Source organism: Oncorhynchus nerka, linkage group LG4 (assembly GCF_034236695.1).
Source record: "Oncorhynchus nerka isolate Pitt River linkage group LG4, Oner_Uvic_2.0, whole genome shotgun sequence".
Lineage (NCBI taxonomy): Eukaryota > Metazoa > Chordata > Actinopteri > Salmoniformes > Salmonidae > Oncorhynchus > Oncorhynchus nerka.
In genome coordinates, this window is record NC_088399.1 from 85,326,423 (window position 1) to 85,339,988 (window position 13,566).

General features: G+C 41.1%; 1 protein-coding gene across 1 annotated transcript in view; it reads left to right on the top strand.

The window, feature by feature from the left end:
- cdk6 (cyclin dependent kinase 6) overlaps window positions 1-9,080 on the top strand; it is a 158,986-nt gene extending 149,906 nt beyond the window's left edge. Inside the window, exons 6-8 of the mRNA XM_065017986.1 lie at window positions 5,934-5,984; window positions 6,077-6,212; window positions 6,351-9,080. Of these exons, the coding sequence (XP_064874058.1) occupies window positions 5,934-5,984; window positions 6,077-6,212; window positions 6,351-6,500 (337 nt within the window). The 3' untranslated portion in view covers window positions 6,501-9,080. The remainder of the gene's footprint in view (window positions 1-5,933; window positions 5,985-6,076; window positions 6,213-6,350) is intronic.
- The last annotated feature ends 4,486 nt before the right edge of the window (window positions 9,081-13,566 follow it).

Here is a 13,566-nt window from a genome sequence, read left to right on the forward strand (position 1 = left end):
CACTCTCCCACACACACATGATCTCACTCTCCCATGCATACATAATCTCACTCTCCCACAGACACAGAATCTCAGTCTCCCACACACACAGGCAGGCAGATACACATTCCAGAGGTTGTATGGAATGTGGGACAGAATGGTTGGCCCAGTCCTATCCCTATATCACCTCCCTGTCTGGTCCTGGCAGTCTCCTGACTGTGTAATTATGTTAAACCCATTTTCTCCCCACAGTCACCTGGCACTACCTTGTCATGTCTGCACCTTTATGTAATGTGTTCCTAATGTTTCCATTTTGTATCTCCCTTCCAGACCACTATATCCAATCCTTTCTCCAATGCCTTACCTCCATATTCACCATCCAAACCCTTTCCCCATATTCCTCTGTGTGTGTGTTCATGTTCCTCTGTGTGTGTTCATGTTCCTCTGTGTGTGTGTTCATGTTCCTCTGTGTGTGTTCATGTTCCTCTGTGTGTGTGTTCATGTTCCTCTCTGTGTGTGTGTCCATATTCCTCTGTGTGTGTTCATGTTCCTCTGTGTGTGTTCATGTTCCTCTGTGTGTGTGTTCATGTTCCTCTGTGTATGTTCATGTTCCTTTGTGTGTGTGTCCATATTCCTCTGTGTGTGTTCATGTTCCTCTGTGTGTGTGTTCATGTTCCTCTGTGTGTGTTCATGTTCCTCTGTGTGTGTTCATGTTTCTCTCTGTGTGTGTTCATGTTCCTCTCTGTGTGTTCATGTTCCTCTGTGTGTTCATGTTCCTCTGTGTGTGTTCATGTTCCTCTGTGTGTCCATATTCCTCTGTGTGTGTTCATGTTCCTCTGTGTGTGTGTTCATGTTCCTCTGTGTGTGTTCATGTTCCTCTGTGTGTGTTCATGTTCCTCTGTGTGTGTGTTCATGTTCCTCTGTGTGTGTTCATGTTCCTCTGTGTGTGTTCATGTTCCTCTCTGTGTGTGTGTCCATATTCCTCTGTGTGTGTTCATGTTCCTCTGTGTGTGTGTTCATGTTCCTCTGTGTGTGTGTTCATGTTCCTCTGTGTGTGTGTTCATGTTCCTCTGTGTGTGTTCATGTTCCTCTGTGTGTGTGTTCATGTTCCTCTGTGTGTGTTCATGTTCCTCTGTGTGTGTGTTCATGTTCCTCTGTGTGTGTTTATGTTCCTCTGTGTGTGTGTTCATGTTCCCCTCTGTGTGTGTGTTCATGTTCCTCTGTGTGTGTTCATGTTCCCCTGTGTGTGTTCATGTTCCTCTCTGTGTGTGTTCATGTTCCTCTGTGTGTGTGTTCATGTTCCTCTGTGTGTGTGTTCATGTTCCTCTTTGTGTGTGTTCATCTTCCTCTGTGTGTGTCCATCATCTTCATTTCCTCATTGCATTCTGACCGATACTCCATGGTGGCAGCAGAAATCCTAGACCAGCCAGTCCTTCAGAAAACATCCTCATACAGTCCTTCATTTTATAAGTTTGTGTGTGTATGTGCGTGTGTGTGTGCCTGTGTGTTTGTTTGCAGTGTCAGCCCTGTGAGAAGCCAGTCATCCATTCAAACCAGCAAACCACTCCTGGTTTAAAAATGGACCTCTTGGAAATATCTGTCATGCTTGTTTTGGCATGATGACATTGTTTTAGGTGATGTTTTCCATCTAAAGGCAGAGAACTGGTTTGGTCTGATCTTTATGGTTCAACCCTCAGACTCTCAACATGCCCACCAAGTATTTGACGCATTACAGTAACAGCATACAGGAATACCCCGTGTAGTGAGCCATTGAGGTAGGTGTGGTTAGAGGGGGTGTATTGGTCAGGATGGCATCTACTTGGTGAAATAGGGCATAGTTCAGTTCCAACATTTTTGATGCTAGGTTTGTATAGAATGCTATGGAGCACCCTTAACCCGTCAAAGTATGTGACAACATAATTGCTGTCACTGTAAAATGTGCAAACTACCATCAAATCGTTCTGCCTGTGTCTAATATTCAATGTCTTAGCATGTAGGGGAAATGTGGGTGTTCAACTATGCAAAGGTTACAGCAGTATTTCTATTCAGTGAAGTACTGTAGCTACAGAGTAAAGAAATAACTACACCGCCACTACCTCATTTCACAACATGCATTACATTGACACAGAGTACTCTCTCTCCTTCTCTCTCTCCCTCTCTCCTTCTCTCTCTCCTTCTCTCTCTCCCTCTCTCCTTCTCTCTCCCTCTCTCAATCCCAAGGAGCAGTGCAGTCATGACTTATCCATGTGTAATTACTGTTAAAGAACTATGTTTGCAGTGGTACCGTGTGTTATTTTGTCAGTCATTGCATGATAGCACATGAGAAGTGAAGTGCCTTTGAGCACATTCTCTCACGACAGAGAGATTCTTTGCCTCTCTGAAGGATGGAGTGGAGGGTTTAGGTTTATATTGCTCTCCCAGCTAGTCTCTGTTAGAATGATTCAACCGTTCTTTCACACAATACGGCACAGCTCGCCCACCCCCTACCTACCACCGCACAGGCACACACACAGACACACACACACACACACCAGAAGGCCCACAGAGAGCTAAGGCAGACACACATGGCTGAGAGATAAATAGGCTTTTTTTCTACCCGTTGCTTGGTTGGGAGCAGCGGTCGTCTGAGTTGAGAGCCTGTATGTGGGAATGAAGACTGTTGGAATTTGTGTGGGTGCCAGGGGAAGCATGCCCGCCCACGGCCGTCCAGGACGGCCCAAAGCCACAGGAACCACCAGCAGGCCTGCTCCTTCCCTTCATCCCCAGCCTCTCCACCTCCTCCCGCCCTCTTCTCACACACGGTATAAAAAAAAAATGTAGGCCCAAACCTAGCTCCAACCTGAGAAAACATATGCAAAAATGTAGTCAACTTAAAATGATGTGTTTGCTCACATTGTCTCATATGTTTATACAACTAGAAACTATCAGTGCATCTTATCTAAAAATAAAATGGCTGCAGAACAACTTACACACATACTGCTTTTTCAACTTACATATTTGACCCACTATACATGATTACATTGTGCATATTCATTTATACAGTAATTAACATTTCCTCACCTAGGATTTGAACTCTCAACCTCCTGGTTCATAGTATTCCAATCGTCCAATTGACACTTCAAAGTAAATGTCAGCTCTGTTAAAAATACACTCAAGAAAACTATTTGATTTCTCATAGTGATTAAGGAGTACCATTAAAACAGAGTAATATGTCCCACCAACATTAGACAACTATACAGAAAAAGTCAAATCAAATAATTGATGAGAGAATAGCCAGATGAACTGATAATTGTCACAGACATGGTGGCATTGCAGGAAGATTGAAATGCAGTGAACCAAGAGGTTGTGAGTTTGAATCCCAGGTGAGGACATGTTGAATAATAATGACGGTATAAATGAACATGCACAATGTCATTATGTGTAAAATACTGTATGTAAGTTGAAAACATTGGAATTAAGTTTGGACAACACATTTTTTTCCCTGGTAGAGTTGAGTAAAAAAAATCCTGTGGAACCAGTTACTCAATAATACTTATTTTTTTACAGTGCAGACTTAACGCTGCTGGGCCTTGAGCATGCCTTCCTCCCATGTGCTGCTGAAACAGTCCTCTGTACTCTCTTGTCTGCTCCGCTAGTATCTATTTATCCTGCTACTGGTCACTATTACTCCTGCTTAGATGTATAATTTACAACTAGTATATCACCATCAGTATTTATATATTCCTGCTACCAGTCATTTCCATCCTTCTTTACATGTACATCCGCCTATCACGCCTGCACTGACACGCTGACACACTAACACCCTCACACACACACACTCACCACCACACACATACCCCCACACACCACTTATGCTGCTGCCATACTGTTTACTATTATTATTATTATTTCTCCTGCTACCAGACACTTTCTCAGAATCCCCCTCCTACATGTCCATAGCTACAGTTGAAGTCGGAAGTTTACATACACTTAGGTTGGAGTCATTAAAACTCGTTTTTCAACCACTCCACACATTTCTTGTTAACAAACTCGTTTTGGCAAGTCGGTTAGGACATCTACTTTGTGCACGACAAGTAATTTTCCGAACAATTGTTAACAGACAGATTATTTCACTTATAATTCACTGTATCACAATTCCAGTGGGTCAGAAGTTTACATACACTAAGTAGACTGCGCCTTTAAACAATTTGGAAAATTCCCGAAAATTATGTCTTGGCTTTAGAAGCTTCTGATAGGCTAATTGACATCATTTGAGTCAATTGGAGGTGTACCTGTGGATGTATTTCAAGGCCTACCTTTGCTTGACATCATGGGAAAATCAAAAGAAATAAGCCAAGACCTCAGAAAACAAATTGTAGACCTCCACGAGTCTGATTCATCCTTGGGAGCAATTTCCAAATGCCTGAAGGTACCACGTTCATCTGTACAAACAATAGTACGCAAGTATAAACACCATGGGACCATGCAGCTGTCATACCGCTCAGGAAGGAGATGCGTTCTGTCTCCTAGAGATGAACGTACTTTGGTGCGAAAAGTGCAAATCAATCCCAGAATAACAGCAAAGGACCTTGTGAAGATGCGGGAGGATACCGGTACAAAAGTATCTATATCCACAGTAAAATTAGTCCTATATCGACATAACCGGAAGAAGCCACTGCTCCAAAACCACAATAAAAAAGCCAGACTACGGTTTGCAACTGCCCAAGGGGACAAAGATCATACTTTTTGGAGAAATGTCCTCTGGTCTGATGAAACAAAAATATAACTGTTTGGCCATAATAATCATTGTTATGTTTAGAGGAAAAATGGGGAAGCTTGCAAGCTGAAGAACACCATCCCAACCGTGAAGCACGGGGGTGGCAGCATCATGTTGTGGGGGTGCTTTGCTGCAGGAGGGACTGGTGCACTTAAGGACAACAAAGTCAACGTATTGGAGAGCAATCACAAAGCCCTGACCTCAATCTATAGAAAATATGCGGGCAGAACTGAAAAAGCATGCGTGAGCAAGGAGGCCTACAAACCTGACTCAGTTACACCAGCTCTGTCAGGAGGAATGGGCCAAAATTCACCCAACTTATTGTGGGAAGCTTGTGGAAGGCTACCCATAAACATTTGACCCAAGTTAAACAGTTTAAAGGCAATGCTACCAAATACTAATTGAATGTATATACACTTCTGACCCACTGGGAATGTGATGAAAGTAATAAAAGCTGAAATAAACCATTCTCTATACTATTATTCTGACATTTCACATTCTTAAAATAAAGTGGTGATCCTAACTGACCTAAGACAGGGACTTTTTACTAGGATTAAATGTCAGGAATTGTGAAAAACTGAGTTTAAATGTATTTCCGACTTTTACATTTTTTGAGTTACTACATGATTCCATATGTGGTATGTCATACTTTTGATGTCTTTACTATAATTCTACAAAGTAGAAAATAGTACAAATAAAGAAAAAACCTTGAATGAGTAGGTGTGTCCAAACTTTTGACTGGTACTGTAGGTCCCTCTCTTATTATTTATCGTGTTTTCTTTATTATATATATTTTTTAATTGGTTATTATTTTGATATTGATTACTGCACTGTTGGACAGAGCATTCAAGTTAAGCATTTCACTGTACTTGAGCATGTGACAATAAAACTAGAACTTGGTCACAACAGCCAGGAAAGCCAATTCTTTACAGTAGAACCGATTGAGGGTTGGACTGGTTATGTCCGTTATCAATGATGTCTGCTCAGTAGGAATGTGTCATTTTGTGTTGAGGGGATGGAGACAGCACGAAGGCTGCTTGTCACACCGCCACAGCTCCCATGGATTTATGAAGGACAAATTAGAATTGATGAAGTTGAACTGGGAATCTTTTTTTTTTTTTAATAATTTATCTGATTCATTGGACACAGTTTGTTACTTCATCTTCAGTTATATTGACATGTGCTCTTCTTCTCCCAGACCTTTGTTTCAAGGAAACTCAGATGTTGATCAGCTGGGCAAGATTTTAGAGTAAGTACCATCTTGTACGTCATATTTACAGTTTTAACGTTATTATGATGATGACGGTAATGATGACGACGATGATGATGATGATCCTTCAGTGTGGTCGGGGTTCCCTCGGTGGAGGACTGGCCCCAGGAAGTAGCCCTACCACAGAGTGCCTTCTCCCCACGACCCCCTCAGCCAATCGGAGAACTTGTCCCTGACATGGATGAGCTGGGGAAATCCCTTTTACTCGTGAGTATCAGACACACACACACACTCAAAATACAGTACATACTGTTTCAAATGGATTTGTCTGAAAGGAATGAAACTCACACTTTTCTTTTTGTTAAGGAAAATGTTATAATAATAATATTTGTTTTCTCCGTGCAGCAATTCCTGGCTTTTAATCCCTCCAGAAGGATATCAGCATTTGCTGCTCTGACCCACCCCTACTTCCAGAGTGTGGATAGTGACACTAAGAGTGTGTACGCCCAGCCCATCGGCAGCAACAAGCCCACCCTGGAGGAGAGAGCTGCCTGACAGCCCCCTGGCCCAGGACTGGACTGGCCTGACAGAGAGGGAGAGAAAGAGAGGGATGGACACAAAGACTGAGAAAGAGAGCAATAAACAGAGACATTTGATTCCAAAAGGCAACCGTGCTGTCTTCCACAATTTACCAATTTGAATGCTGCTTTTTAGGATACTTTTATAAAAAAAAGTTTAAACAATGGAAGGACCCCTGAAGCTGAGATGTACTGCCACCAGGAGAGAACCTCTGGATGTCCAGGAGCTGCTGCCTCTTGTCTCTCCTTCCTTAGCTTGAGAAGAGGCTCCTCGGTGGGGGAACACCAAGCATCAAGGGTAGGTCGGCATGAACCTCACCTGGAGCTCACCTTCACAACAACCGAGAGAGATGACACACGCACACACACATTTTAATCCAATGCAGGAGGACCTCACACACTGCCTAGTGCTACTTCTGGTCCAAACAAACATGTGTGTTTTGATATCACTGCCACCTACAGGTTGTCCTGTGTTACTGCAGGCCAGAGCAGGATTTCTGATGGGCTTCATCTTATAAGACTTTGCCTGGTGCGAACAGGAAAGACTGAAAATATGTCACTTTGAGTTCCTCTTATGGCATCCGTACATCAGTGTCATAAACTGTAATGAAATCTGATTGACTCCATTCGAGACTCTATGTATGACCTGATGCACAGGGCATAGTAAAGTGACTGTTGAATGAGAATAAGGTCGACGTACGCACTATTCAGCGCAATTACATTTGGCATAAAAGCATGATTCTGTATTTCCTAACTTAATTTTAAAGTTATTGACAGTTGATGTCTTATTTTCTATTTTGTCTTAATTTTATTGGACTTTAACAACATGTGGGGATTTAAATGTAAATCTCTGGTAAGATCTAGAAAGAATACAAGGTAATATCCAAGGGAGGAAAGGTTTGACAATATGAGGCATGTAGAATGGTATAGAGCTAGAAACTGCACTAATACTGTCAGTAGTCGTGAATGCTGGTTTTACTTGCATATCCAGCACACTGACATGTGTAGCAGGATAGTAGTAAGGTCAGTGCAGGTGTGGGTCAGTGAAATGTTCTTTGTTGGGAGATTTTTTTAGAGAGAAAAGGCATGCTGATACGTCGGATTCAGAGGAGGTTCAACATTGTACCTGCTTCATTTAGACTGAGTCTGTAAGGGTTACATAGAAACATATAGGGGTTCATGTTGAAACACACAGCTGTTCTGTGTTAAGAATGGTTGTTTTAATACCCTACGTAGTATTATGCTCACTTTGATTCAATATGACTAGCTAGAGTGCTTTCAGAGTTGCTCCCTCTGTGGGATTGGAACTAGTCAAGGAAAATAGTTTGTTTGTAAAACTTCTTACTGCACAGCAATACATCTAGACCATAACTTTCCCTCTGGTATATCTAGTGCTGCTAGCACACAAATACACTCAGGATCTTATTAGAAATCAAATCAGAAATCATTCTGACACACTTTGTACATTCATGATTAGACTGCATCAACTGTTTCATTGGATGATGTTAATGGCTCAACTGTTTCATTGGATGATGTTAATGGCTCAACTGTTTCATTGGATGATGTTAACGGGTCAACTGTTTCATTGGATGATGTTAATGGCTCAACTGTTTCATTGGATGATGTTGATTGATCACCTGTCTCATTGGATGATGTTAATTGATCAACTGTTTCATTGGATGATGTTAATGGATCAACTGTTTCATTGGATGATGTTAATTGATCAACTGTTTCATTGGATGATGTTAATGCTACAACATGATTGTGCTTCTATAATCATTACAGAATTCCTGACTGTGTGAATCCAACTACACGTTTGCTATGATACAGTATGTTTGATATCTTACTTGTTTTTCAGTGTCGGGGCGCATATGGTTTAATCTAATACATGATAAAAATAAAAAAACACATGAAAGAATTTTGGACTGAGCTCCCCTCTCCATGTAGATGTAGAGTTGTTTTGCCCTCATCTCTGTCCTGTCAGATGATTCATGCCATTGGTGGATACATTGCAGACTTCATATTACAACTCTCTAGAAATAGGGATTGTCAAGCTTTCTTGCTATCGGTCAGTTCAACGTCAACTGCCCTAATAAGTAGACTGTCATCATTGTAGTCTACATTATATCAACTTGAAGCGATCAATGTATGTTTTTATTTGATTTAAGAGGTTTATTGGTCATTTGTAACTTAAAACATGGGACAGGAATACTTTTGTCTATGTAATATAAAATAATAAAAGTTGACTTTTCTACAGCCACCTACATGGGGTCTGCCATAGATTTCCTATGATTGCAGAAATGCACCTATGATAGCTCTGTATTGCAAATACCCTTTAGCCAATGAACAGTACTGAAGCATTTAGTATTTTAGCACATTTTCTAAGCTCCAAGGATGAAAGTAAAGGCCACAAATGTATTTGAAATGTCCACATGTGACATGGTAACTTCATTTAAAATGATGATATGGAGGTAATGGGCATTATGTTTACATGAATAAATGCCATCAGTGGTGATTGCTTCATGTTGCACCATTTGAATAAAAAATATGCTTTGTATATTTGAGCGTTCTTATTTGGGATTCATGCAAATAACAAAATAATATTGTGATTAATATTGAATTGGGTTGTATTAAGCTGTGGAATGTATGGATATTTTGTTGTGGTATTTAAATGTTAACAGGTGAAGCTGTGAAAAATGCTGAAAAAGCACATTTTCCTGTGATAGTTTCTGATGTACAATCTGTAAAGAATGTGTATGTTTCTATTTTACATTTGGGTTACTGGTCCAGCGCTCTAACCACTAGGCTACGCTGCCGTGTATCAAGCATGGTCCACCACCCAAAGGACATCCTGTCAACTTGACACAACTGTGGGAAGCATTGGAGTCAACATGGACCAGCATCCCTGTGGAACGCTTTCGACACCTTGTAGAGTCCATGCCCCGAGGGCAAAGGGGGGTGCAACTCAATATTCTGAAAGTGTTCCTAATGTTTTCGTGTGTATAGACAGTATGGACAGTATAGGAATAGAAAAGGTGTGTACAGTAGTTATATAGGATGAGCCTTGACTGGAATACAGTATATACATATGAAGTGTGCAAAACAGGATGTAAAATATTAAAGTGACCAGTGTTCCATGTCTACAGTTGAAGTCGGAAGTTTACATACACCTTAGCCAAATACATTTAAACTCAGATTTTAGCCTAATTCCTGACATTTAATCCAAGTAAAAATTCCCTGTCTTAGGTCAGTTAGGTTCACCACTTTAGTTTAAGAATGTGAAATGTCAGAATAATAGTAGAGAGAATGATTTATTTCCACTTTTATTACTTTCATCACATTCCCAGTGGGTCAGAAGTTTACATACACTCAATTTGAATTTGGTAGCATGGCCTTTAAATTGTTTAAATTGGGTCAAACATTTCGGGTAGCCTTCCACAAGCTTCCCACAATAAGTTGGGTGAATTTTGGCCCATTCCTCCTGACAGAGCTGGTGTAACTGAGCCAGGTTTGTAGGCCTCCTTGCTCACACATGCTTTTTCATTTCTGCCCGCAAATTTTCTATAGGATTGAGGTCAGGGCTTTGTGATGGCCACTCCAATACGTTGACTTTGTTGTCCTTACGCCATTTTGCCACAACTTTGGAAGTATGCTTGGGGTCATTGTCTATTTGGAAGACCCATTTGCGACCAAGCTTTAACTTTAACTGATGTCTTGAGATGTTGCTTCAATATATCCACATACTTTTCCTCCCTCATGATGCCATCTATTTTGTGAAGTGCACCAGTCCCCCCTGCAGCAAAGCACCCCCACAACATGATGCTGCCACCCCCATGCTTCACGGTTGGGATGGTATTCTTCGGCTTGCAAGCCTCCCCATTTTTCCTCTAAACATAACGAAACATAACGATGGTCATTATGGCCAAACTGTTCTATTTTTGTTTCATCAGACCAGAGGACATTTCTCCAAAAAGTACGATCTTTGTCCCCATGTGCAGTTGCAAACTGTAGTCTGGCTTTTTTATGGCAGTTTTGGAGCCGTGGCTTCTTCCTTGCTGAGCGCCCTTTCATGTTATGTCAACATAGGACTTGTTTTACTGTGGATATAGATACTTTTGTACCTGTTTCCTCCAGCATCTTCACACGGTCCTTTGCTATTGTTCTGGGATTGATTTGCACTTTTCGTATCAAAGTACATTCATCTGTAGGAGACAGGACGCATCTCCTTCCTGAGCGGTATGACGGCTGCATCCTCCCATGGTGTTTATACTTGCATACTATTGTTTGTACAGATGAACGTGGTACCTTCAGGTATTTGGAAATTGCTCCCAAGGATGAACCAGACTTGTGAAGGTCTGCAAAAAAAAAATCTGAGGTCTTGCTGATTTATTTGGATTTTCCCATGATGTCAAGCAAAGAAGCACTGAGTTTGAAGGTAGACCTTGAAATAAATCCACAGGTACAACTCCAATTGACTCAAATTATGTCAATTACCCTATCAGAAGCTTCTAAAGACATCATTTTTATTTATTTTTTCAAGCTGTTTAAAGGCACAGTCAACTTAGTGTATGTGAACTTCTGACCCACTAAAATTGTGATACAGTGAATTATAAGTGAAACAATCTGTAAACAATTGTTGGAAAAATTACTTGTGTCATGCACAAAGTAGATGTCCTAACCGACTTGTCAAAACTATAGTTTGTTAACAAGAAATGTGTGGAGTGGTTGAAAAACGAGTTTTAATGACTCCAACCTAAGTGAATGTAAACTTCCGACTTCAACTGTATGTATATAGGGCAGCAGTCTCTAAGGTGCAGGGTAAAGTAGCGGGTGGTAGCCGGCTAGAAACCGTGACCAAGGTTCAGGACAGGGTACTGGGGGGTGGAGGCCAGCTAGTGGTGACTGTTTAACAGTCTGATGGCCTGGAGATAGAAGCTGTGTTTCAGTCTCTCTGTCCTAGCTTTGATGCACCTGTACTGTCTACGCCTTCTAGATGGTAGAAGGGTGAACAGGCCGTGGCTCGGTGGCTGGGGTTTTTGATTATATTCTTGGCCTTCCTTTGACACCAGGTGCTGTAGATGTCCTGGAGGGCAGGCAATGTGACCCCGGTGATGCATTGGGCTGACCACACCACTCTCAGTTACCGTACCAGGCAGAGATACAGCCCGACAGAATGCTCTCGATGGTGCATCTGTAGAAGTTTGTGAGGGACTTAGGGGCCAAACCAAATTTATTTAGCCTCCTGAGGATGAAGACGCACTGCTGTCAGTGTGGAGTGAACATTTCAGGTCGTCAGTGACCTTGGCCAGGACTGTCACCTCCTCCCTGTCGGCTGTCTCATTGTTGTTGTTAATCAGGCCTACCACTGTTGTATCGTCAGCAAACTTAGTTGGCAACGTGCATGGCAATGCAGTCAGGAGTGAACAGGGAGTACAGGAGGCGGCTGAGCACGCACCACTGTGGGGCCCCCTTGTTGAGGATCAGTGTGGTGTAGGTGTTGTTCCCTAATTTCACCACTTGGGGTCGGCCCGTCATGAAGTCTAGGACCCAGTTACACAGGGCGGGGTTCAGACCCAAGGCCAGCATTCATACATTTAACATTGTAAACTAATCTCTTCTATACTGCATATCAAAACAACAACGCATGATATAGTATAACGTAACACATTTTATTATTCATAAACATTTAAATTTACTTCTCTCACTACTGCTTATTTAATTACCACCAGATGGTCTTATTTTTAAATAGACACAATATATCACGTTTAAGAAGTGTTATTATAAGTATGCTTTCTGTCAGTTCAGGTGTGATTCTGAGTTCCTAACTTCAGAGTAGTTCCTCTACGTGCTGCCTGAGTAGGGTCCTTAGTCCGAGTCTGAAACCCAGATGGCTCACTATTCCCTAGTGTTCTTCTTTTGACTTGGGCCCATAGAGCTGTGGTCAAAAGTAGGGCACTACTGTATATATATGTTACCATTTGGGACGAATCCAGCGAGACCAAGCACTGATAGCAAGCTGATATCCCCAGTAAATGCAGATCACCCTATCTGCAGTAAGCATAGGATAAGCCTACCCAGTTCTTATTGTGGTGTCTTCTGTACTTCAGCTACGGGTGTTTTATTGGTTGTTGTAAAAGGACATGCTCAATGAATCCAATGAAACCCTTATCTTGATTTAAAGGATTTAGGCATTAGTGTTTTTTCAATTATAGCTACTTGTTCATGAGGTGCTGTTTGTGCAGATTACTTATCTTGTGTTTCTCTATTATTAGTGGTGTTCTCTGTTGAAATTATATTTGGTGTACAATACAATGATGATATGTGTTTTTCAGGTGAAACAGCTACTGGTTTTGGGGGAATCGACATTGATGGTCACCATTTTCGCCATATTATTACTTTTCTAGCGAATTATTGGTCTTGCTACATAACATCATGTCTAGTCTATGTCCATTATGTAGTCTGCCCTTACATTTGTACAGTACCACTTTTAAAATAAAATGCATTTAATAAATTGTGATTCAAAGCTGGTCTGAAGCAGGTTGTTGATGCATAAGCATGAATCCTAATTTTCTCAATGCCCGTTTTTGCGATTATGATAGTGTTGCCAAGAACCACATTTTTAGGTAACATAGTTTGGCACTATTCTCTCTTGGAGGGATGGGGGATATTTCTATTAAAAAAAGTATATATTTTAGGTTTCCCCGAAGCTGATTTTGCTGCTATGTAGTAATTCTCGCAAAACTTTATTAAAAAATATTATGACGCATCAGTAAGTTATCAAAGTGTATGTAGCAATTTAAAGTTTCTGCTATTGTATTCACAACTACCTGACATTTTTATTTTGGTAAATATTTTGTGTGTTAAATGTGTTTCCACTGGCATTATTGTGTATAATCTTAACAACACAATTTCTGTTATTTTATAAAGGTACATTTCTACCTGTGTTTTTTATGATGGTGTTTGTATTTATTTATTTATTTACCGCTATGAGGCAGTCATTTCTTTAGCGCAACTGTACGAAATAATGTACTGTGGTCTTTGAT